The sequence below is a fragment of the Artibeus jamaicensis genome, unplaced genomic scaffold, assembly GCF_021234435.1.
Source record: "Artibeus jamaicensis isolate MK-2021 breed Jamaican fruit bat unplaced genomic scaffold, CSHL_Jam_final scaffold_474, whole genome shotgun sequence".
In the NCBI taxonomy this organism is placed as follows: Eukaryota; Metazoa; Chordata; class Mammalia; order Chiroptera; family Phyllostomidae; genus Artibeus; species Artibeus jamaicensis.
Window position 1 is genome coordinate 45,767,053 of NW_026522046.1, and position 25,589 is coordinate 45,792,641.

The following is a 25,589-nucleotide window of genomic DNA, read 5'->3' on the forward strand; positions in this document are numbered from 1 at the left end:
GGGGAACAGGTGACGCGGCCAGACCTTCCTCCTTCGTGAAACTGGTTTATAAGTCGGCTAAACAAGGGCAAACGTAACGACTTCGGCTTCATCCCAAGCATCACATGAGAGTAAGACTAAGCTTCCAAAGTTTTTCTGTTAAAACCCAAGAAAATAGGAGGCCATTTAAAATCTTTTTTTGAAATAAACTCAGGTGAAATTGTTTTTAAGTTTGAAAAAAGTACCTTAAACAAGCAAGAGACACAATAAAATAAAATAACCTATTTTTAAAAAGTTAAGCCACGGGGGGGGGGCTGGGATGGGAGTACAAGACAGAAAACTGTACTTGAACAATAATTAAATTTAAAAAATGCTTAAAAAAAAAACAGATGACCCGATACGTGGAGAAAATAAATGTTCTATAACTAGATCATTTATCATAAATTTTTAAAATTCTTCTAAAAGTATTTGAATTTTCTAGAGAAAAAAATATGTACATATATATATATATTGCCTGAAATGTTAATTAAACATTTTTACAATTAAAAAAAAGTTAAGCCAAAAATAACAAAAATGGTTTAAAAGATCCAAAATGGTAATCTTTTAAAAAGGTAGAGCAATAAAAATAATTGATGTTAGCTACCTTTGGACAAGAAAGGGTGACGTTTACTTTGCAGTATAGATTTTTCTATACCATTTGGATTATTAAAATATCCGTATGTATTCTTCCTATCTTTAAAAAGATTATTTATTTATTTATTTTTACCGGGGGTGGGGGAGAGAAAAAGAGGAGAGAAACATCAATGTGTGGTTGCCTCTCATGCGCCCCCCCACCGGGAACCTGGCCTGCAACCCAGGCCTGTGCCCCAACTGGGAATTGAACCCACAAACCTTTGCTTTGCAATCTGGCCCTCAATCCACTGCGCCACCCCAGCCAGGGCCTCCTATTTTTAAAGTATTAATGGATTATTTGAGCATGAAGGTTATAGACCATTTTGTTTTCTTTTTTATGCTTTTTCCCTACATCCTTAAAAACAATAAATATCATTTAAGGGTTAAATATAAACATTCTAATAAACTTTTTAAAACTTTAATGTAGGAACTAATTAAATCTAGAAATGTCTTAAACAAAAAAGGTGATTATCAAACTTTCTTTTTCTTTCAAAATATTTATTTCCAGTAAAAACATGTGTATATGAAGACAACTACATGTAAGAAAGTAAAATACTTTGAGGAAAATGCTCGTTTGGTCCAATGACCAAAACTGAAAATAATTCTACGATCAACACTTGATGGAAAAGTGGTATTCCATTCAAGTAGCAGGCCCCAAGTTGTCCCCAACTCAGGGTTGGAGCCCTCCTCTCTGTTCATGCCACAGGCCTGACACGACAGCCACCTTTCTAATTCTGTCCTTCTTACAGCAGTTATTGTTTTGTTTGTTTTTCATAAACAATTTTTTCAGGATGCCACTACCCAACCACCTCAACCTTTGCACAATATTCTTTTCACAAAAGCAGAAATAGCAACAAAATGCGCCTCAGGGTAAGTGAGAGGCCGCGCAGACCGCGCTGTGGAAGTCCACCCAGCCCGCGGAGAACCCGTGTTGCCGCAAAAGCTCCCCCTGGCGTGGGAACCCTCTCCCGGCGCTACGCAGGGGTGTCCCGAGGAAGAGTCGGCCCGGGGAAAAGGGGAAGCTGCGAGCCCCACGCACACCCAGGGCAAAGGCAAAGTGTCCAGGCACAGTTGTCCCCAGGAGGGCGCCTGAGGCAGGCCTGCCTGGGAGACCCCATCTATTTGGAGGAGGAGCATTCGGCGCCCCCTGGAGAGCCACCGCGTCCTCCAGATCTCCCTCCCCGGTGCACCGGCTGGTCTCTGGCCGGTGCCCCGGGGCTGCCCTGCGCCCCCCCGGGAGGCAGCCGGGGGTCTTCCTCGTGCTCTGCGTCCTCCGAGTCCGACGTGTCGTCGTAGAAGTGGATCGTGGCTTGCACCGGGAAACTGGCCAGCACTCTCTCTCCAGAGCTCTGCAGGAATTCTTCGCGCTTGGAAATGGGTAAATAAAGTCTAACAGTTAAGAAACAAATCCAGCATTAATCAACTTGAAACAGTTCTCAGCTCCACCTAGAGGACCTTTTCCCCTCGAAGCAGCTAACTGGCAAACTGCCTCTGATTCTGCCTTCGCTGCTTGCAGCGTTTTGTATCCCGTCACCGGGACGCAACTGCGGGCAGGGGCGGAGGCCTGGGGAGGGGTCCCACACTAGTTCAGCAGTGAGCCATGATCTGAGCGAGCAAATCAATGGAGGAAAAAGGGCGTGCTTCCGTGAAGGCACGGGGAAACCGAAACTCTGAGTTCCGAGGTGAGGGGTAGGAGGCCCCACCCATCCCAGTCCTGTTCCGGTGAAGCCCCAAGCACAGGGAATGCTGTGGCCCTTTGGGCTCTAGAGCAAACTTCACTCTGAAAGCCGGGGTGGAAGAGAAGCAGCTAATCTTTCTAGACGTTGCCCTAGAGAAGCTATAGGGGTGAGTCGCTGGCTTGTCTGGAAGAGAAAATGGCAGCCCTGGCCATTCATCCAGTAGGAACAGAGAGGGAGAAAGTGAAAGGGGAAGGGAAAAGGAGAAAGACCCCACTTTGGGGACCGTTTGATAGTATAAATATATCTGTATATTTTAAACAAGAAGCCCTGGCTGGTGTGGCTCAGTGGACTGAGTGCCGGCCTGCAAACCAAAGGGTCGCTGATTTGATTCCCGGTCAGGGCACATGCCTGGGTTGTATAGGCCAGGTGAGGTCCCCAGTAGGGGGAGCATGCAAGAGGCAACCACAAGTTGATGTTTCTCTCCCTCTCCTTCTCCTTCCCTTCCCTTCTTTAAAAATAAACAAATAAATAAACCTAAAAAAAAATAACCAATGAATGCATAAATAAGTGGAACAACAAATTCATATTCTTTTCTCCCTTTCTCGCTCTAAAATCTACAAATAAAAATTAAAAAACAAAAAAAACAACATGTTGTAATAAAATTTATGGCTTCGGGCCCATTATTGGATAGAGTAAGAGTCGCTTGAACACCAGCAGGGAGACCCTGATAGCTGATCCGACTGCCAGAGGGCTACTGCGTGATTAACGGGCAGGTGGTGTCTGCAGCCTGGAGCCGCCGGACGAAGGGGTGATTCACACGCGCCCCGGGGGGAGGTGGAAAGGGCGAGATTTCATCATGACTCATGGAAGGACGTGCAGTTCGAAAGTTGTAAGTTGTGTGTCTCTGCGTAGACTGAAACCTCAGAAAGGGAAGCCACAGGTTAGGGGAGGCTACTGTATTTACAGGTGAATTTGAATCGGTAGGATGTCTGGAATTTGCTTTAGAATATTCTACCAACAATTTAAAAAAAAGAGTTGGGAGAGGGCAACAAAGGTGATCAGATCAGAAGAACGGTGATGATTATTAAGGCTGGTGGGTGCTGGGCACAGGGGGCTCACTATCCCATTCTCTCCACTTTGGTATACGCTTCAAAGTTTCTGTAATAAAACCGTTTTTTAGTTTGCAATGCATGCCTCACCAGTCACCGTATTTTCACCAAATCTAAAATTGGGGAGCAGGATCAGGGTGTCTGCGGGTGGCAGGCCCTGGCAGGTGGTGCAGGGGAAGGCACAAGAGGGTGGGGGGTCTCACCCCAAAGCACATCCCAGATTGCCTGCAGATCCTATAGAACACAGGCCCCAAGGCCTTTCACCAGAACAAGCGCTTCAGAACCTCCCGGGGAGCCACCCACGGGCCGTATTTTTAAAGCTTCCCTGGTGATCCCACGAGGACTAAAGACCACTGACAGAAAGGACCCTAGGAAAGCTTCCCTTGTCCAAAAGTCACTCTGTGACCAGTCTGAGGGCTCCAGAGATCACTTCAGTGATCAGTATCCGTGGGTTTGATGACGGCGACCAGCCTGCCAGGATAAGCAGGGTAAAGATACTCCAGTGAAAAGTTGGAGCACAGACTAGTTTTATTCTGGTGAAGAAAGTGGCAGATGGAGACAGAGAAACAGATAAAACAAAACAAAACCCCAGCCCAAGTCACCTGCTTCCAAGGCTTGAAGTGAGAGGGAAACAGCAGTGAGGGGCTTGCTCCCACCAGGAGTACAGAAGCCCCCCAAGAAAGAGCGGAGGACATTTGGGGGAGCACCCATCCATCCCTGCTCAGGCAGCACTTCTGCTTCAAAGGTCTGCTTTCCTCACAGGAGTGTCCAACCTGCGGCCCAGCATGGCTACGAATGCGGCCCAACACAAAATCATAAATTTACTTAAGACATTATGAGATTTGTTTGTGTGTGATTACATGTTGCAATGTATTTAATGTGTGGCCCAAGACAACTCTTCTTCCAGTGTGGCCCCGAGATGCCAATAGGTTGGACACCCCTGCTAGATAACACACTAACATATTGGGAGGGAAATAGAAATGTAACTGAACAGCCAAGGTATGCTTAGGCAACTCCTATTCCACTAAATTTAACACAAGACACAATATATAACAAGAGGTGTTAAACAAAAGGCATGAAGGAAAGTCAGGGCAATTCCAACTTGCAACTCAAACAAGGCCTGAATGAATAAATGGACGGGTTCCAGAAATCCCTCGGAAGCATGACCCATGGACACAGATGTGGGGATTGACGGAGGGAGGGGACAAGACAGGATCGAGTGGAGGTAGGGAAAGGGAGAAAGCCAGGAAGAACTATAAAACCGTTCTTTAAAAAGATATTTGCCAGTATCATCTTGAAAAAAAAAAGTCCCACTAAATGTCCCTGAAGTTCCTTGGGATAATAGTAACACTGGGGAATACTGAATTATTTTGCACTTTGTTGAAAATGTATGCAGTAGAAGGCGCTAAGGTGTGTTGATGCTTATAGTGAGAGGAAACCCTGTATTTCTTCCTGAGAAGTTGTGTTACCTTACAGGATGCCGAAACCCAAAGGCTCCTTTTGATCCAGAGGTTTGTTGGTCACTCCCAGGTTCCGGCTGTAAAGACAAACACACACAAACACACACAATCTAGGAGCTTCTGGAGTCGCACCCTGAAATTTATAAAGACAAAGTCTAAGTGGCCTGCGCTGGTTTGCAGCAGCTGCGACCTTGGAGTCCGTTTAGGTTTAAACACCTGGGCGGAGCTCTGTACGCCTGTCTTCCTCTTACTGTTGCCGAGGATGCCCAGGGCACTGAGAGGGATTCAAAAATGGACAGGTGGGTCTGCCCCCTTGTCCACGCGTTTTAAATCCAATAGAGAGGGACACTCAAGCCTCGGACTCTGCCCAAGCCAAGGGGCCAGCAGCCTGGAGCACGGGAGGGTGGGGCCAGGAGAACACAGGCCACCACATCTTCCAGGAAATCGCCTGCTGGGCAGGGCTGGCAAATAGCCAGGAGGGAAATGGAACGGAGGTCAACAAAGGTTTAGGCTGTCGTTCACTGTCCCCAGGAAGGGAGGGAGAGAGGTCCCAAGGGGATTTAGGGGGACCAGTGGGTGAGGGTGGCTCCACTCAGGTCAAGGCCTTGAAGCCTTCCCTTAAAATTTCTCAGGAAATGCCCAATAGGCCTCCGGAGCTAAGGAATTCTCCTCTTTGTCAGGAGAGGGCGCTGTTGAGCAAGCGTTCCCTCCCGGCTCGGGGCTACGCTCACCAGGCTGGGTTTCCCCGAGACCGTGTGCAGTACCCCGCTGGCCGCTGCTTGCCGAGGGCCTCTCACTCGGGGGAAGTGGGGCAGCGACCGCTACAGGCCCACGAGACACCCAATTTCCACTCCCCCCCAAAAAAAATCCAAGGACACACCTGCTTCAACCAGTGTGTCATGTTGACAATCAACTAGAAAGTCGCTACAGTTTAACATTTTTTCTGCAATCTTCACTTTTCTCACGAATGGCCTTCTCATCACAAAAGGGATAAAAAACCCACCCTCTTGCCTTACATGAGGAAGTATGCTATAGTATTTTCATTCTTGCAACTGATAGGCTCTACAAACATTTAAAAGAAAGTAGGACAATTGTATATATACTCTCTCTTCCAAGGGCCTTGTAAGTCTTATGTTTAAGCTGGGTGAAGGTGGGCAAAGAGAAAAAGAGGGGACAACTGAAATACCATAAACAATAAGATAAAAATTAAAACACATCTTATGACCCTGGCTGGTGTGGCTCTATGGATTGAGCACCAGACTGCAAACCAAAGGGTCATGGGTTCGATTCACAGTTAGGGCATGTGCCGGGGTTTCTGGACAGGTCCCCAGCAGAGGGTGTGCAAGAAGCAACCACACACTGAGGGTTTTTCTCCCTCCCTTCCCCTCTCTAAAAATAAATAAATAAAATCTTTTTTTAAGTCTTAAGTTTAAGAACTTATATTTGAATGCAAAAGAAGCAATTATTTTCATTGTTTAGACATTGCATGAATTTAATAATTTGGGCTACAAAATCATATTTCTTATTAATTTGATATTTACTTGATTCATTCTTTAAATAATAGTAACTGAATTAAAACTTTAAATCAGTGTGAATAATGTTATGTAATTTTTAAATGTAATTTAAATGCAAAATGTAATTTTTTTAATTATTCACATGACTTTAAAAAAGTATCTAAATCTGTTTTCCTGCACCTGAATTTATCGTATTACAAATAAATGCCACAAGCCACAAGCCACATGTGTTATGTAAATTAAATACATGGTCCTTACTGGTCCAATTAACTTTAGCATTTTAAAAGAAGAGCCATCCATTTATATTTTAAAATTTACCAAGGAAAGGTAAATTCCATGAAAGCAAGTCGTCACTTCAACAAGTATAAAGCAATTTAGTTACCACCACAGGACACAAAATAGTGGTGGCCATTAATCTTTGCCCACGAAGCCCTCCACTGGAGTGTATTTGCTCAGCCAGTGTGAGTTACCCCAGCGGTGCTTGCAGACAGGGTCGAAAGTGCTTCAGGAAGAGCCAGACAGCGGGAGCGGCCTTTTCCCCACGTCTTCTGGGCACCCAGACTGGCCTCTGCCCTCATTTACACTGTGGCACCTGCCCAGTGCTGATGACACGCACGTCATTCTCCTGAGGCCAGGGGACCCAGGCAGCCTTCTCCTTCTAATTCTACCTGCTGGTTTGCAAGAAGTGAGGGGGAAAAAAGCCCCCAACATAGAAGAAATCGCTTCTAATGCCCGTGAAACAGCTATGCTGGAGTGGCTTTGCTTTTCAAGAAAGGAGACGCAAGCAGGAGCCCAGTCTCCTGTGCCTCAGTTCTGGCGGACACCACTCTCCGGGCTCTCAGTGCAGACCACTTCTGCCTTAGATGACCAAGGCAGGGCCGGGCGCGGGGCTTTTCACGGTCCCTTCATTTCAGAGACGGTGCTATTTTCTGACTGAACCGGTGGATACCTACGACGCCCACACTTCACCTTACCTGGCTTCCAGTTCTGGTCCGCTCAGCATCTCGGGGTGTCAGGAGCCAAGGTCTCCAGGGTGTAGGCCTGGAATGGCAGGGACCAGGAGTGAACCCCAGCATCCTCTGATGTCTTTCAAAATTATGCCATAAGAGTTATCATTCTTATCGTTTCTACTGTGTGCCTGAAAAAGGAGACACTGGGGCCCTGGCTGGTGTGGCTCAACGGATTGAGTGCCCGCCTTCGAACCGAAGGGTGGCAGGTTTGATTCTCAGTCAGGGCACGTGCCTGGGTTGCAGGGCAGGTCCCAGTAGGGGGCGCGCCAGAGGAAACCACACATTGATGTTTCTCTCTCTCTCTCTTCCTTCCTCCCTCCCTTCTCCTCTCTGAAAATAAATAAAATATTAAAAAAAAAACCTAAGAGTCACTGCACATCCCAGTGTCCCCTCAAGTCCCCAGTCTGTGGATACACAGTGCCATGTGAGTTTTTCCAGCCTGCCACATTCCCAGTTCTCTGCCTTCATGGGTCTTTGAGAAGTCCCAAGTCTGATACAATTATCAGGGGACACATTAGTTGAGGAATTTCTCTCCCTGCCTGGCTGGACTCTTCAATTCAGATTCCCTCCCATGACTGGCTACTTTGTCGCTCATTAATTCCAACAACACCGCCTCAGTTATGAAGGATCTTGACCCCCGGAGATGATTCTACAGAGTCCTATTGGGTACAACGCACAAAGGGAGACTCGATTTCTCCTCTCCGGCTGCCTGGCCAACCGGCCCCTTCCACACTTCCCGGCCTATATGATTTCCTAACCTTGACTACTTTGAAAAGGAGCAGCGGTCGCTGAGGCTCAAACGGCGCAAAGACTGTCCCTAAAACTGACGGTCGGCGTGAAGGGATCCCCCTGCAAGGCTCGTTGAGAGGCCCGGAGACCAGCAATGTTCCCCGCCGGGTGAATTTCAGATTAACGGAAGAAGCGTTGGCCCATTTCCTTGCGGAAACCTCCGGGACCTCCGCCGCTGTGGAACCAAGACAACTCTGCGTCCCTGTCGCTGGCCAAGGAACTTGCCCTGCGTCGCGGGGCGATTCGGGGACTCAGCGCCCTGGCATCCCGCTCCCAGCACCAGGCGCCACGCGCCTCTCGACGCGCCCACCCGGGCCGCAGGGTCACCCTCACCTCTCGGGCTCGCGCGGCGGCGGTGACCTCTGGGCACCTTCCGCGGGGCAATGACAGACGCGACCCCGCGCCTCCCGGGCTCCAGCCGCTGTCTCTGGTCTCATGGTGCACGCGGTGCCTGCGCCCCTCCTGCTGCGCCGGGGACTCAGTGGCGACTGTAAGCGCTCGGGCGAGGGCGCTCACCTACCCGCGCGCTCCGCGCCAGGTTTAAAAACGGGGGCGGGGAGGGGAGGGGACATGGAAAACCGGAGGGGGCGGGAAGGGCACGGCAGATGCTCCGGGAGGGGACAGGGGAGGTCGTAGAGGAGGAGGGGAAAAGAAGGTCCGCTCCAGGAGGGTGAGCGGCGGCGAGACTGGGGTGGAGTGGTGGCTCCCAAGGAGGGGACTGGGGAAGCCGGGAGCAACGGTGGGGAGGGGACAAAGGAAACCCCGGGAGGGTCGCCAGGGGCAGTGACGAGGAAGTTGGTGGAAGGGATGGTGGGAAGTGACTCGCGAAGCCCGGGAAGGAGGACACCTGGGGGTCGGGGCCGTGGGCGTTTCCGTGGAGGGCCCTGCTTCGTGGGTTGTGGGCAGAGGGGCCTGCCCTGCGGAGTGTGAGATTGGAGGGTCCGCGGATCCTTCCCACCCCTTTGGGGTTTTCCGCAGTCCTCGGGATTCTGGTTCCTGCGTGGGCATCTTGGTCCCCAGATTTAGGGGAACCCACGTCCACTACTTTAGAGCCGTCTCGGGGTTTCGAGAGTGGCTGCAGAAGCCTTGAGACCTCGCGGACCCGCCCTGCCTTCAGTGTGAACAGCGGGAGCCCGGGACGTTCCCGATGGCGATGCCCGACCGGGTGGAGGGTCGTGGAGAGGAAAGAGAGATGAGCAGAGCACCCTCCCCACCCGTGGGCGTCTTGGGAAAGAATGTGGCTTTTCAAGGGGCTGGGATTGTCCTCGGGTTGGAGCCCCGCCCAGCTTAGAGGGTGGCCAGGGACACTTCCCAGTCCCTGCAGGACTCGCTTAGCGGGTCGGAGCGCGGCGTCAGGGTGGGCGCAGCGCCGGAGGGTCAGTAGCGCGGCGCCGAGGACGCGGAAGGCTGCGGGCCGGCCTCCCGGCTGCGCTCCGAGCGGCTCCGCGCCCCACCGACTCCGCGGTCTCTAAATCAAAGAACTTCAAAAATTAAAATGTTTCCACTGTTTCCTTGAAGGGCAGCAGATTTCGACAATAATTAAAACTAATTTAAAGGCAAAGGGGGGGTTAACAACCTAGTTTTTACGCAAAGTTTTACACAATGATTCAAAAACACATTAAATATAACTGAGGGGTGGGGACAGGCAAGGGACACTGAGAGACATCACTGGGACAGTGAGATACCGCATTTACTGAGGGAGAGATTTTATACAGCGAGTGTGGGCAACCAGGTCTGCGTGCCTACAACTGAGTGTCTTCCAGGTCGCTGGTGACGTCATCAGCACGCCTTGCTGAGAAGGTGTGACAACTTCTATCATGTGCCTTGAAAATGGTCACCTCCTGACCCAGCAATTCTACTTCCCTGTTATACTAAAAAATGAACCCCAAAAGGTGTACTTTCAAATAGGAACGATATGCAGGCGATCACGGAAAGGCGTTCATTGCAGTGTTATTTATAATGCTGAAAAATCCCTCTAACAGCATAGCAGTGATTAAATATGCAATGGCGGAATATTACGCGGCTAATAAAAATGTTTACTGAGTTTTGAGCAGCCTGGGAGAAGGTGCATGAGAGGGCTTTAAAAGGACAAAATTGTACGATAGGGTCCAAACCGTCTGCAGAGGGGACCTGGTCAAGACAGTGGCCACTGAGTACTGGAATTACAAAGGATTTAAAGCAAAAAATGTTTTCTAAATGTTCAACGATAAGCATATTTCTTTTTTATTGTGGTAAAATACCTGCATTATTTTGCCACAACATCACCGTCCAGAAGTTTTGACACCCGCCCCCATCAAGCTCTCACTCCCCACCCCCTCCCCCTCCCCCCCCCCCCGCAGCCCGCACCCTGCTCTCCGTCTCTCTCCCAGGCTGTTCTAGACGCTTCATATCCCTACACTCATCTGTCCCTTTGTGGAGCACATCTGAATATCATAAATCATCCACGTTATCCTGACTTTGGCCCTGCAAATAGGCATTATCTTCTTTATTTTATTTTATTTACTTTTAGAGAGAGAGAGAGAGGGAGGGAGAAAGGGAGAGAAACATCAATGTGTGGTTGCCTCTCATGTGGCCCCCACTGGGGGACTTGGCCTGCAACCCGGTCATGTGCCCTGGCTGGGAACCTGGGACCCTTTGGTTCTCAGCCTGTGCTCAATCCACTGAGCCACACCGGCCAGGGCTCCAATAGGCATTATCTTCATTTTACCAACTAAGAAAGCAGGGTTCGGACACGGTAAATAAAGCCCCCATCTGGTCAGAGAGCTAGCACTGATATCCCTTTGGTTTCCACGGGCTTTGCAGACTGGAAAGAAACTGGATGTCACTCAAAATAACTTTAAAGGGGGAGAGAACCCTACACGGCAACCGCACACTCCGTTCTGCCTTTTTTTGACTTTGCTTTGTTTTCTTCTGCCAAGAACACGTTAAGGCCATAATGGCCGAAGCTGGGACACTTTGAACAACAAAATAAACTAGTATGGAATTATAACTCAAAGTGTAAAATAAATATCAATGATCTCATACTAATATCAATAAATATCAAAGACGTGAATAAATGAGAAAAGAGGCAAGTTTTCTTAAGAGTTCCAAATAGTTTACATAGCTGCTCTACCCTCAAGGAGTTATAGTTTAACTCCATCGTTATGATCATCAACTATGCATGGTTTTGAACATGAATCTAATGAAAAATAAATTCATTGGTAATATAGAATAAAGGGATTGTGGGTTTTTTTTTCAGAGTTGTTGCTGCAGTTAGGATAATTAAAATACAGTCAAAGAAATGCACTACTAATGAGATAATTGGGAATTCAGTGGACTTTTGTGTTATAATTACTTCTCAAACTTAAACTCTTGGGGGTTCAAGGGAGATCTTTATGAGAGGCAGTAATTTGGAAAAGGGTGTAGAAATCTTAGGGAACTTTTAACTCGGCCCATGGTTTACAAACTGGGAAAGACGCATAACTTCAAGTGTGTGCATTCCTGCCTGGGAGGTGATGTGGCAAACAGATAAAATTGAGGTTCTATTTCTTGCTGTGCTCTCTTTAATTAAAATTCTTTTTTCTCATGCTGACTTTCCATCGTTGCTTAGAAACAAAGAGTAAAGACGTTAACTCTCAGGGTTTCCGGCTTCCCCAGGAGGAGGATACCAGAGTCAAAACATCTCAGAGGGCAGAATATTTTTACATAAACAGTGTGGAAGACAAGCGGGGAAGACCATTTCCTTTTCTTCTGCTTCAGCGGACCCTGCTTCCTGTTGTCCGCTCCTCCAAGTCCTCTGCAGCTCTGGATGCTGATTTAGAAGCTGTCAGATGTTTTCACTGCTGTTGATATTGTTACGTGTTAAAATATTTTTTAGGGACAAAAAAGAAGTTGTGCTTGATCCATAGGAATAAGATATATTTGGTATTTGGGTTTTTTAGGAGTTTGTTTTTATTTTTTAAAAATTGTGGTAAGACACAAACATAAAATTTCCCTTTTAACCAATTTAAGGTATTTTGAAGTATACAGGCCAGTGGCAGTAAGTGCGTTCATGTTGTACTATATCGGTCTCCGGAACTTTTTTATCTTCTAAACTGCAACTGTACTGATCAAACATTAACAGCCATCTCTCCCTCTCTCTGCCCCTGGTCGCCTTTTGTTCTACTCCCTGTTGTATAAGTTTGATTATTCTGGGGACCTCATTGTGGGTGGAATTGTACAGTATTCATCTTTTTGTGACGGGTTAATTTTATTCACCATAATGGCCTCAAGGTTCATTCATGATGTGGCATGTGTTGGAATCTCCTTCCTTTCCAAAACCGAGTAACATTCCGCTCTACCATTTAGTCTACCCATCCACCTGATGAAGGACGCTAGGATTGCTCCCACCTTTTGGCTACTGTGAATAGTGCTGTTACGGTAGCATTTGTAGGAGTCTCTGCTCTCAGTTCTTTGGGGTATATACTCAGAAGTCAAATTGCTGGATTAAATGTATTTGGTTTTGGACAATTATTTTAAGGGTTGAGTTCGCTTTTGAAAGAAAAAACTTTCCACATGACATTGTATTCAAGGAGTGAAAGAGGAGGAAATGGTTTCTAACCAAGCTTCTCCCTGCGACCCCAGAGCTCTGTAGCTTCAGCACGTGGTAGCTGAGGTCTGGACCCCGGAACCATGCCGTGCCCTTTCTCTGCTGAGCCAAGGCCACGGCAATGGCTGTGAGGCCCTCCCTGATCGTCCCTTCCCCTCCCCCACTGATCTCACCCTCTGCGTGCTCCTCCGTCCACCCTCTCCTAGGGTCCCTGGACCCTTTGTGGACCAGAAACAGCCAGACGTACTTGCCTTTCAGGGCCTCTGCCTAAAACCCGGTCCTTCCAGACATCTTCATGGGTCTCCCTCCCTGCCTTCAAGCCTTTACTCCAGTGTCCCCGAGGATGACGCCTTCCCTGGACACCTGTTTGAAGTCTCTCTGACACACACGCACCGCCTCCTTCCTTTCCAATTTGTCTCCACAGCACCTGTCACATAAAACATACTCTGTTTGTACCCACTCACGATACCCATTGTCTGGCCCTCCTAGCAGACTAGGGCGTCTGCTGCATGGGGCAGGGCTTCTGTCTGCTTTGTTCGCTGCTGTGTCTGGGCGCCCAGAGGACCAGCCAACACGAGGGGGGCCTGGTAGGTGTCGGTGGGGGGGTGCGTAGCTGCGCTCACGAAAGCCTCAGGAGAGAAAGTGCTTTGCCGTTGTCCAGTTTCATTAGGGACTCTGGCTTGACACCCCACATGAGAGAATGTGGGAAGCAGGGTGTCCCACCTGCATACGGCCCAAGCGGGGTCTGGCTGCGGCTGTCCCCACAGCCAGCAGGACGGTGTCCCCCCCGTTTGGTTGAATAGTAGCCCCCCAAAAGGTATGTCCCAGCCCTAAGCCTCAGAACCTATGGATGTGACCTTACTCAGAAAATGGGGCTTTGCTGATGTCGTTAAGGAGCTTGAGCGGAGGTCATTCTGGACTGAGAGCACACTGCAAGTCCACGGACAGGTGCCTTTTATTTTTCCCCACGAGGAGTACCATCTGTTCCCAAAGTTGCCAAAATCAATGGCAGGTGTCTTCATAAGAGAAAAGCAGCGGGTGATCTGAGACACAGACATGTGGAGAAGAAGGGGATGTGGACACCGAGGCAGGGACGGGAGTCATGTGTCCACCAGCCAGGGAACCGGTGGGTCCCGGCTGCCAGCCGCAGCTGGGAGAGAGGCCGCGCAGCCTCCAGGAGGAAAGAGCCCTTCAGACCCTTGACTTCAGACCTCTGGCCTCCAGAGCTGTGCAGGCTGACTTTCCACTATTTTACACCACCCGGATGTGCTAAGGGGTCCCAGCAGCCCCAGGAAATGAATACCCTCCCCCATATCCAAACTGGTCCCTGAGTTCACCGCGGCGGTGGGGCTCCAGCTGCGCCTACAGGAGAGCAAAGCAACACCTACTAGTTTCAGATTGTCTGGCCTTGGGCAGGGCTGGCGGGGGCCGGGGAGGCCAGGCCACGGAGGAGCCAGAAGCCCAGATCCAGAGCTGGCTGCTCTTCTTCACAGACCAGATCACAGGAGCTCTCAGATGATTTGCCTACTGCAGCAATAATGGCTGATGCAACAACAATAACCGTGGCGAATACTCACTGTCCGCCAGGCACTATGGTTTGTAGACATCATTCACTTGGTCCTCACGACGTATAAGGGAGAGAGTAGTAGTACCCATATTTTGGAGGTGGGGAAGTCAACTCAGGAGGAAGTTAAATCACTACTTTGAAGTTGCCCGGAAAGTCAGGGCAGGCTCACTCCAGAATGGGGGGGGGGGGGGGTTTAGCAAGTATGCAAGGTGGGGGCTCAGAACAAGTGCCCCCACTGTGTGCCTCAGTGGTATGCAGATTGCTCTGAGCTGTAGGAAACTTCAGCTGCAGGCGCAAGAGAACTTGCTGCCCCTCCTTTAACCACCTAGGAGAACTCGAATTAGGGGTCTCGCCCATAAGAGATCACAAGAGAACATCTTCTGATCTACCGGGGAGGAGGGCAAGCTTTTATTTACCAAATGCCCTCAGTGACGCTCTATAGCCCCCAGGGCAGCTGACCTCGCTCCCGCAGCTCCCGGCGACTTAGACCCCTGGCTCCTTTTCTGTTTCCAGGCCTCGGGGCGTGCAGAGCCTCTGAGACTATAATGCATGTGGGGCTCCCATCCATGCATGTGATTAAACTGGGTCACTTTCTCCTGCTAATCCGTCTGGAGTCCACTGCCTCATCAGACCGGCCAGAAGTGCCTTGAGGGGAGAGCAAAGTCTCTTCTGCACCCACATAGAAGACAGAGCTCTGGTCACCGGCGGTCGCCTGTCAGACTCGGTCTCACCTTACAGCCATGCTGGCCTTCCAGGACGCCACCCTTATTTATGAACATTGTCGTGTGAGGAAGGTGACTGTGTCATGGTGACAGGACTCATACCATTCTGATTAGTGTCCAATGAAGGCGTCCGGGCTGCAGGCCATGCTGTCACTCTGCTTCCCCCCATGGGCTGACACTCAGACCGCTGCTGTTTCATCAGCCTCTCGGCATTTTTATGGTGTTGAGAGTGAAAACACTTTTTTGGTGTTTATGTATTTTAATGGAGCAAGGAAATGAATGGAGAACACGAGAAGAAAAAGCAGGACAATCCTGCAGCACCTGCAAATGTGCAATAGTTTTTTTCCTGGCCTTTGAAATAAAAATGGGTAAACCTGCCGGTTTACGGCTCAGGCTCTGTGACGAAGAGGAAGGGGCCAGGAGTGGCGGCAGTGCCATATACAGATCACGCACCACAGAATTGTGCACCTGAAACCTGTGCGGCCCAATGTCGCTCCAATATAATTAATTAAAAAAAAACAACAAAAAACAGTGAGCCCTGGCTGCTGTGGCTCAGTGGACTGAGTGCCAGCCTGTGAACCAAAGGGTCGCTGGTTTGATTCCCAGTCAGGGCACATGCCTGGGTTGCAGGCCAGGTCCCCAGTACGGGGCACTCGAGAGGCAACCGCACACTGATGCTTCCCCCCTCTCTAAAAATAAATAAATAAAATATTGGGGAAAAAAGAGGGCACCCAAAGACTGGGTGTAGCTGTTAACTCAGGGCCTGCAACCTTCCGAGTGGTGTCCACTAGTCAGCTCCGACCGGTGGGACGAGATGCACACCTGGGACAGGCGTCAGGCCATTGCTGTCCCCAGTCGGAAAAAGCTCAGGCACGTGGTTGAGAGATTGTCTCCCCAAGGACTGGTGCGGTGCACCTATGGGTGCACATGGAGACGGGGCTCTGTCCCCCAGGATGTGACCTGAGGTCATTGTACAGCTCCATGAGATGAGCTGACTCGACCTGGGTGCTTATTTTTCTGTTGGCATGATTGCAACCTGGGCGGACCCTCTGACCCCGGGCCCCAGTCCTCTCTGACGTCCCTGTACCTGCCCTGGCCGCGTGCTGCCTGGACTTCAGTCCCGCTCCCTGACCTCACCGGCTCGGTGCCTCTGCTTTGCTCCGCCCCACGGACACCGCCATACTTCGTGATACTGGGATTCACTGTAGTTTCGGTCTCTGTCCCTGTTTCTGACACAGAGTCTCTGAAACTCTCAGAATTCCCTAAGTGATGAGCGATAAGGTATCTTAATATTTGTCACAAACTCCTTTCAACCACACCTGGGTTTATGTCAATGCGGTGACTTTTGGAGAGCACCAAAGGTTGGGGGCTACTTGCCTGGGGAACCAACCACATGGCGGTGGTCGCACTGACCAGGGAGAGGGGACGGACCGAAGGTTGAGTCAGCTGCTGATGGCCAGCGATTTGATCAATCATGGCCACATAACAACACCTCCGTAGGAACTTACGTGAACGGGGTTCAGAGAGCATTGAGGTTGGGTGGAGATTTGGGGAGACGGGCGCACCCAGAGAGGACATGGCAGCCCCGCACCCTTCCTGCACCTGGTCCTCCACGTCTCTTCCGTCGGGCTGTTCCTGAGCCGTAGCCTTTTGTGAACACCCAGTGGGAGAGTAAGTAAGGGTTTCTCCAGTTCTGGGAGCCACTCCAGCAAACTAACTGAAAGCAAGGGGGTGGGGGGGGCTGGGAACCACTAATGCATGGCTGGTCCATCAGAAGCACAGGTCCTGTGTGTGGTTTCACGGGATTCCAAATCCACTTGTTTTTGCCAAAAGTAAGGTTGTTTTTTTATAAGAAAAGTCATTCTGAAGTAAGAGAGAAGCAAGGGGCGCTGCTGGAGCTTATGAATTAGAGCCCGTGGAAGTGGCTATAGTGAGGGGTAACGGCAGATACCAGGAATCTGTGAGGTCTGCCCCAGAATGACCAGTTTGTTCAAGGCCACTCTGCTGATCTAAAGAGCTCTCTGAGGGCCCTGGGGTATCGGCTCCTGCCGTGGCACAGCGACTGGTCATGAGCCGTGGTGAGAACTGTGCTGGTCCCGGGAAGGACATCATCTTGCTCACTGACACTATCAAGGTGCTCTAGCAACAAGGACCTTGGTTTTCTGCCGGCACCTGGGCATCGGCTCTTGGCTGGCTAGGCCGACTCACCTGAGAACCAGCTCGTAGAAAGGTCTGCCTGGAACAACAGGTGGGCTTTCTTCCTTTCATCTCCCCCTTGCCTGGAACAATAGTGTAATTAATCTATCATTGGTTTGGAGCATTTCTTTATTGGCTTCTTAAGAGACATTATCCTGTATTTTATTGGGTTGTGAAATTATTATAATTCCTCCAGTGAATTTGTGTTAAATAATTATTGGCAAAGACAATCTCAGTCTCTGAAGAGGATTTTTTGCTATTTCTAGGTTGAGCTGAGTTGTCAGAAACTCAGCTGACGTCTGAGAACTGCTTGGTGCTGGGGGAACAGCCCCGCACATTGGAAATGGAACTAGAATAATTTCCAGGGGTGTTCAACCTTTTAGCATCTCTGGGCCACACTAGAAGAAGAGTTGTCTTGGGCCACACATTAAATACATTGCAATCACACAAAAAACCCTCATAAGGTTTTAAGTAAATTTACGATTTTGTGTTAGGCCACATCCATAGCCATCCTGGGCTGCGTGCGGGACACCCCTGACTACACACTCGCTCCTGGGCTCATCCAGGGTCTCCGGGGACCTGCCCACCTCACTTGGCTCCACTCCCCAGGATTCCACAGGGAAACCAGCCCCACCCCAGCTGCACCTGGCCTGTCTTTCCGGGTGGGGGCCATACCGTTGATACCTGAGAGCCTCACAGCTCCTCTGAGCCCAACTTGACGGGCTCTTCTTGTTCGGTCTGCAGTGGGTGGCAGGGATGGCCCTGTGCTGTGCAGCCAGCTCCCCGTGAAAGGGGAGCCCTGGCCGGGTACCTCAGCTGGTTAAAGCATTGTCTCAATACTCCAGGTTGCGGTTCAAGCCCCGGTCACAGCACATACAAGAATCAACCAGGGACTTCCGCCAAGATGGAGGCATAGGTGCAGACGCCGTGCTTTCTCACACAACCAAGTTTAGAGACAACAAAATATTAGCAACAGAACACACAGCCAGAACACAGAAAATTGAACTTTTTGGAAATCCGATAACAACGAATTCTTCAGCCTGACCGGTAAGAGGGGCGAAGCCAGCAGCTGGCAGAGCGGGGTTGCACAGAAAAACTCGGTCAGACGGACTCAGGTGCGTGGATCCCAGGCGTGGGGTTGCAACGGGCGGACCCGGTGAGTGACCGGAGGACCTAGTGAGGGCGCAGGGTGGCGGGTTGACTGTGGTCGTGCATTCTTGCGAAGATAGACCAGCGAGAAAGTGGGCGGTGAGACACGACCCAGCAGGTCCCAGCAGCGAGAGGCAGCAGAGGGGGCCACTATTTTCCGGCTCTGACCCCGCCCCCACATATAGCGTCACAACCCAGCGACCCCGCCCCGGAGGCCCCGCCCACCCTGCCCCTAAGGCTCCACTCCTCATACTTAATGGGCACGAACAGACCAAAAATGGCTCAAGAAGATCTCAAAGCCCCAGAGCCCATAAATCTAAGTGACGAAGAAATAGCAAAACTTTCAGATGCACAGTTCAAAACACTGGTGATCAGGATGCTCACAGAACTGGTTGATTTTAGTCACAAATTAGAGGAACATATGAAGGCTAAACTAATTGAAATGAAGGGAAATACACAGGAAACCAATAGCAATGGAAAGGAAACTGGGACTCAAATCAAAGGAGTGGACCAGAAGGAGGATAAAAATGACCAAATAGAAAAGAATGAAGAAACAAGAATTCAAAAAAATGAGGAGAGGCTTAGGAACCTTCAGGACATCTTTAAATGTTCCAACATCTGAATTATAGGGGTACCAGAAGGGGGAAAGGAATAGCCACCAGTGGAAAACTTATTTGAACAAATAATAAAGGAGAATTTCTCCAATCTGGCAAAGGAAATAGACTTCCAGGAAATCCAGGAAGCTCAGAGAGTCCCAAAGAAGTTGGACCCAAGAAGGAACACACCAAGGCACATCATAATTACATTAGCCAAGATTAAAATGAAGGAGAGAATCCTAGAAGCAGCAAGAGCTAAGGGGACAGTCACCTACAAAGGAGTTCCCATCACACTGTCAGTGGATTTCTCAAAAGAGACCTTACAGGCAAGAAGGGGCTGGAAAGAAGTATTACAAGTCATGAAATCCAAAGACCTACATCCAAGATTGCTCTATCCAGCAAAGCTTTCATTTAGAATGGAAGGACAGATAAAGTGCTTCTCAGATAAGACCAAATTCAAGGAGTTCATCATCACCAAGCCCTTATTATACGAAATTTAAAGGGACTTATCTAAGAAAAAGAAGATAAAAAAGATGAACAGTGAAAGAACAGCAAACACAGTTATTAACAACCACATCTAAAACAAAAGCAAGCTAAAAGGACAGCTAGATCAGGAGCAGAACCATAGAAATGAAGATCACATGAAGGATTAGCAACAGGGGAGTGGGAAAAGGAGATGGGGGGAGAAGGTACAGAAAATAAGTAGCATAGACGGTAGGTAGAAAATAGATAGGGGGAGGGCAAGAATAGTATGGGAAATACAGAATCCAAAGAACTTGAGACATAAACTAAAGGGGGGGGATGGTAGGGGTGGGGTGGTGCAGGGTGGAGGGGAATGAAGGGGGGGAATAGAACAACTTTAATGGCATAATCAATAAAATAAAAATTAAAAAAGAAAAAAGAATCAACCAATGAATGCATAAATAAGCAGAACAGCAAATTGCTGTTTTACTCTCTCTCAATTCAATAAAGAAAAAACATTTAAAAAGGGGGGCTTGTTATGGGCTCAATAGTGTCCCCTCCAAATTCATATGTGCAAGCCTCAATCCCCAGTACCTCGAAATGTAACTATATATGGATTCAGGATTTTTAAAGAAGTCAGATGAGATCATCAGGGTGGGCAGTAATCCCAAATGGCTGTGCCCTTGGAAGAAGAGATTAGGACCCTGGCCCACCCAGAGGGAGAAATTGGCCACCTCCGAGTCAAGGAAGAAGGGCCCTGGGCAGCAGCGACCAGACCTGCCTCCAAATCCTGAGGAAGGAAACTCCTGTTGTTGAAGTCATTCCGTTTGTGGTGCTTTCGTGTGGCAGCCCCGGCGAAAGAATACAGGGCTTCTATTACCACTGCCGGCCCCAGACTCCTCCGGGGCTGTCTGTCCGGAACCGCATGAGTCTGCCTCCCCTTACATTCCTGGAAAATGACCTTGACTGTTTCTAGTCCAAGGCCTCATTTCACCCTTAGCTATCCAGAACAGGTGTCTGGTACATAAATGACACTCAACAAATGCCTTTTATTTTCTAACTTTTTTAAATTTATTTTTATTGATTTTAGAGAGGGAAAATAGATATCAATTTTTGTTGTTCCACTTTTTTTGCATTCATCAGTCCATTCTCTCATGTGCCCTGACCAGGGAGGGGTCAAACCACCGCCTTGGTGCATCAGGGTGATGCTCTGACCCACTGCTACCAAGCTGGGGCCAGGGATTTTTCTTTTTACCTCTTTCTTGAAAACCTCTGTCTCCAGCTTCGTTGCCACTACTGGCCCAGCCCTCACCATGTCACGCCTGGATAGTGACACCACATCTGTCTCCGATCCAGACTAGCACTGCTGCAAGATGCCACTCCTGGTTCAAGACATCCGATAATTCTCTGATCGATTCCTCCCCGTTCAGCCGAGCAGAGTCCCCATACCCGACCACCTCCTCACTCCGGAAAACCCAGTATTGGGATGTTCTCCTTAGTCACTTTCCATTTAATTTTATTAGTCGATGGTCACGTGTTCACATAGCTCAAAGATAACACAGCATAAAAAGTGACAGAGTGAGACCCAGCCAGTGTGGCTCAGTTGGTTGGAGTGTCGTCCCATAACCAAACGGTTTGTGGGTTTGATTCCCGGTCAGGGCACATGCCTAGGCTGCAGGTTCAGTTCCAGGTGGGGACACATACAGGAGGCAACTGACCAAAATTTCTCTTTCAAGTTGATGTTTCTCTCTGTCCCCCTTCCCCTCCTCTAAAAGCAATGACAAAAATGTCTTTTGGTGAGGATAAAAAAAATTGACAATAAGAAGTCCCCTTCTCACCCCTTCCTGTGTCCAAAGGCTTTCTGTGCTTGCTTAAGGGTTTTTAATGCAAATATAAGCAGGTACAGCTACATTTTCTTATTAGACCCCTGCCTTTTACACAAAAGGAACATACTATGTTCCAGATATTTCTGTTTCTTTATTAACACATGGAGAGCATATTTATCCTTTTATTTGTAATAGCTGTGAAGTGTTCAGTGTGCAGAATACCCACACTTCTATAACTGCCCCTACCTGATGGACATGTAGGTGGCTTCCTCTGACAGTGGTCCCCATGAGCCACTAGGGGTACATTCCAAGCCCTCCACAGGCTGCCTGAAACCATGGCTCGCAGCGAACCCTAAATAAATTATCTTTTCCCTTCACCTGTTATGGTCTTTACCTCTTCACCGAAGGGGAACACTTGATAGCCGCCCTCTGGTGCCTCCAAATGGCCAGCATCACTGCTCTGTCACCGCGGGGCTGTCATTAAGTCAAACAAAGGTTATGTGAACAGAAGCTCTGCGACGCCACACAGTGGGTCCGATGAGCCAGCTGGGTCCCGAGGGACTCACTGGCGGAGGGCAGCTTCATTGTGTGGACGCTGGGCGAGGGCATGAACCCCGTCCTGGACTCGAGGGAGCGGGAGGGTGAGAGAGTTCATCACGCTACCCAGTAGAGTACACAATTTGAAACACATGAGTTGTTTCTTTCTGGACTTTTCCGTTTAATATCTTTGGATGGAGGTTGACTGCAGGTAACTGAAACCGTGAAAAGCAAAACGGCAGATGACAGGAGGCACAATACTGTATTACAAACAGTGCCTCAGTGGAAAACCTTGTAAGTACACACGCCATTTTGCACATGTATGACTGTCTGCAAGGTGAGTTCCTGGAAGGGGCACCTGAGGTTTTCGCTGTGCAGTTCCCCTTTCCTTGCTTCCTCCTACAGGCCTGGGCCCCCGTGCCAGGGGCCTGTCGGACTAGAGGGATTTACAGCACAGGAGGAGTAATTGGTATGTTGTCTGCATTGCTCAGGAGCTACACGATGCACACGACTTCATTTTCCACTGTCTCTCTAACATGTGTGTAGCGGGAATTACTTTCATCCGTATTAGTGTCCCAGGGCTTCTGTAACAAAGTACCGCATACTGGATAACTTAAAACAGGATTTGACTACCTCACAGTTCCGGCACTTAGAAGTGCAAAATGCAGGGGGGTGCAGAGTCACGCTGCCTCTGAAGCCTTGGTGGGGGTAGCCCTTCCCATCTCAGGTGGTTTGCCACACCAGACACAGAGGGAGCTCCCCCTCTGTGTGTCTTCACATGGCTTCTTCTTATGACGACACCAGTCATAGTGCATCAGGGTCTACTCTTCTCCAGGGTGACCTCATCTCAACTAATTACATCTACAGTCACCCCATTTCCAAATAAGGTCACATTGTAAGGTGCTGGCAGTTAAGAGTTCAAAATATCCTTTCAGAGGGCACTGCAATTCAGCCCATAACATTGGTCCAAAACTTTTCTGCTCACTTTATGTAAGAGACAATGTTAGGGTCCTCTTAATTCAATAGGTCATTCTCAGTTCAGAAACTGGTGTGGTCAACCGTAATTATGAATCAGTCCTCAAGCTCCATTCCAAGGCCATGCCTGCAGGAAGGGGGTGTGGTTGGAGGTTCTGCTCTCTGCGGACCTCCTTGGTGCCCTGTCCATTGGCCTCTACCCGCCCTCCCCCACCCCGCTGGCTCTGTCTCCACTCTGAGTGGGAGAGGTAGGAGGAAGGGATAGGTCTGACCTGCTTTCAGGGCTGGCTATTGCTGTCCATGTTACATGGGGATTTCAGGGGGTTCTTTGGAGATTTCCACCTTGAACACTTCTTGTCTGCAGATTTCCTGATTCTAGTGAATGCGACTAGACCGGGGGAATTAACTTGCCATTTCTTCAGCCCTAGAAAGCCAGCATTGCTCCTCTGTGCCGGGCAGCTTTTTGGACAGCACCCTCAATGATCCAAGGCCATCTCCCCGCTCCCTCCTCCACAGGCCACAGCTGATTCAAGGACTCGCCTGGCTACCAACGCAGGTGGTGAGCCTGTATCTTCTTTGGGTTTCCTAGGTGATGTCAGACCCATAACCACAGGGTCCCCCAACTGCATAAGCTCTCTGGGCTTCTGAAAAGAGGAGGGACCAGTGGATGAAACCTCACAGCAAGAGCAGGGCTCTCCTGCAAGAAATCTCACTCCACTTCTTTGCCCACAACATAGGCATGTGCCCTGAGTGGGAATTGAACTGGCAAACCTTTGATTTGCAGGCCAGTGCTCAATGCTCTGAGCTACACCAGCCAGGGGTCTCCCCACTTCTTCTCATTCTGAACCCTCGTGTGTCCTCGGTCTGCTTGAGGTCAGTGTCACTTCCTTTACACCTTGACGGAAGTGGGGTGGGGGTGGGGGTGGGGGCGGGGTTTCATCCTCACACACTTGTCGCGTCTGTTGTATCACACGGAACATCAACGTTCCCATTTTAGGATTTTCCTCCCCGCCTGTCAGCCCACTGACCATAAATAGAACAACAAAGTGGTCATTTACAAATTCTCTCTGCCTTCTAGAGAAGGTGGGTATTAAACATTGAGGGCCTTTATTAAAATATTAAAAAAATAAACTTCAGAATAGTTTTAGATTTACAAACAGTTTGCAAGATAGTTTGTTACAAACCCGTTTAGTGTCTCACATCAGTATGGTATAATTGTGGCAACTAATAAACTCATACTGGTTCACTATTATTAACTGCGCTTCGTTTTTTTTCAGACTTCTTCCATTCTTCCCTAATGTCCTTCTGTTCCAGGATCCCGTCCACACACCACGTTACATTCCACCAACTCCTTAAGCTCCTCTTGGCTGTGAGTTCTCAAATTCCCCTTGTTTTGAATGACCTTGACGGTTTTGAGGTCAGGTATTTTATAGAACGTTCTTGTATTGGAATTTATTTGATGTTTTCCCACGATTGTGTAGTGGGGTTTGGGGTGTGAAGAAGTGCGGTGTTACAAAAAATACATATTCGGCCTTTGCCCCCAGTTCCTGGCACACAGCTCCGAAAACCCTGAGAATTTTCTGAGTGATAACAGGTCTTTGTTATTCATAACGAGTCCCTTTCAGTCGTATCTGAGTTTAATTAAGCTAACGAGGTGATAATTGTGCTCCCACTTCGCTACAGGATGTGGGCTGGTAGCCAGGAGAGCCAACTAAGCGACTAGGCTGGAACTTTCAGCTCCCCTTCCCCAGCCGTGAAAACCTTGTGAGCAAAGGGGTCAGAGTTTGGTGCTGTCGGGGCGGGGTCCTTGCAGAGGACCAGGTAGCTCTGCCACCGCCCCGGCCCTCTTCTGCGCCTTCTTCCATTTGCAAACCGATAGCAGTTAAGTGAAGCGCTGTCCCGAATCCGGCGAGAGCTCTAGGGAGTTCTCAAACCTGAGGGGTGGCGTGTGGACACCCGTGAGTTGCAGTGGGCTGGGCAGAAATGCGGGGAGCCTGGGCAACCCGTTTGCAGCTGGGGTCTGAAGGGGAGGCAGGGAACTGGGGAACTGGTTGCGGCTGTTGGAAAAGACACCACGTGTTCGGTGTCAGGAGGAAAAACCCGAGGGGAAAGCGGAGCGCCCCTATTTTTACTGAGCATCTGGAGATACGTATCTGTAAGGTTGGAGGAAAGGGGGCAGAGGCTGGGGGGCTGCATGAGGGAGGGTTAAAAAAAGGTCTCCGGGGCGCGTAGGGGAGGGAAGGCTGGTGGAAGGGAAGGATGGAACGGCTTGCTTTCCCCTCCGAGAGTGGGGTCTGGCGTCCGAGGCTGTGCGCGAGCGCTCCCCGGCGGCCCCGCGGCCCCAGCCCCGCGGAGGCCCAGCCAGCCGCGAGGGGGCGCAGTGCGCGGCGGGGACAACCGCGGACGCCGCGCGCACCCCATTCTGCCCCCCGCGGAGGAGTAATTAGGTCGGGGCTTCACGGAACAAGGTGGAGACCGGGATCGCCGCCCGAGGGAGGGCCGTGCTGTTGAGCAGAGCCGCCGGGCGGCGCCGGGAAAGGCCCGGAGACCCGCTCCGGCGGGCCAGGAGGGGGCGGGGTTTCCGGAAAGGCCGCGAACGGGACTCGTGTGTCCGCAGCGCCACCGCCCTCGCTCCTCCCCGCGGTTCCCCGGGCGGCTCGGCACGCTGGTCAGTGCGCACGCGCGGCCTGGAGCGCTAGCAGAGCCGGGGTTGTGCACGTTCGCAGGCCACCGGTCCCAGGATCAGGTGCTAGGCCAGATAGCAGCACCAGCTCATCCGC

At 49.8% G+C, this 25,589-nt stretch overlaps 1 protein-coding gene across 1 annotated transcript; it reads right to left on the reverse strand.

Annotated features, from left to right (window-relative positions):
* Positions 1-1,226: 1,226 nt before the first annotated feature.
* On the reverse strand, positions 1,227-8,664 carry RIPPLY3 (ripply transcriptional repressor 3). The gene is made up of 4 exons (XM_037127181.2): positions 8,546-8,664; positions 7,388-7,454; positions 4,909-4,976; positions 1,227-2,040 (listed from the first exon to the last, which is right to left on the reverse strand). The coding sequence occupies exons 1-4, from the start codon at positions 8,647-8,649 to the stop codon at positions 1,770-1,772; spliced, it is 510 nt and encodes a 169-aa protein (XP_036983076.2). The 5' UTR covers positions 8,650-8,664; the 3' UTR covers positions 1,227-1,769.
* Positions 8,665-25,589: the final 16,925 nt, after the last annotated feature.

Excerpts from the sequence above, each read along its gene's own strand:
- RIPPLY3 (XM_037127181.2), bottom strand. The coding sequence starts at position 8,649 with ATGAGACCAGAGACAGCGGCTGGAGCCCGGGAGGCGCGGGGTCGCGTC. Across the intron at positions 7,455-8,545 it reads CCGCCGCGCGAGCCCGAGAG|GCCTACACCCTGGAGACCTT; the intron begins GTGAGGGTGACC and ends CTGCCATTCCAG. Across the intron at positions 2,041-4,908 it reads GGGTTTCGGCATCCTGTAAG|ACTTTATTTACCCATTTCCA; the intron begins GTAACACAACTT and ends CTTAACTGTTAG.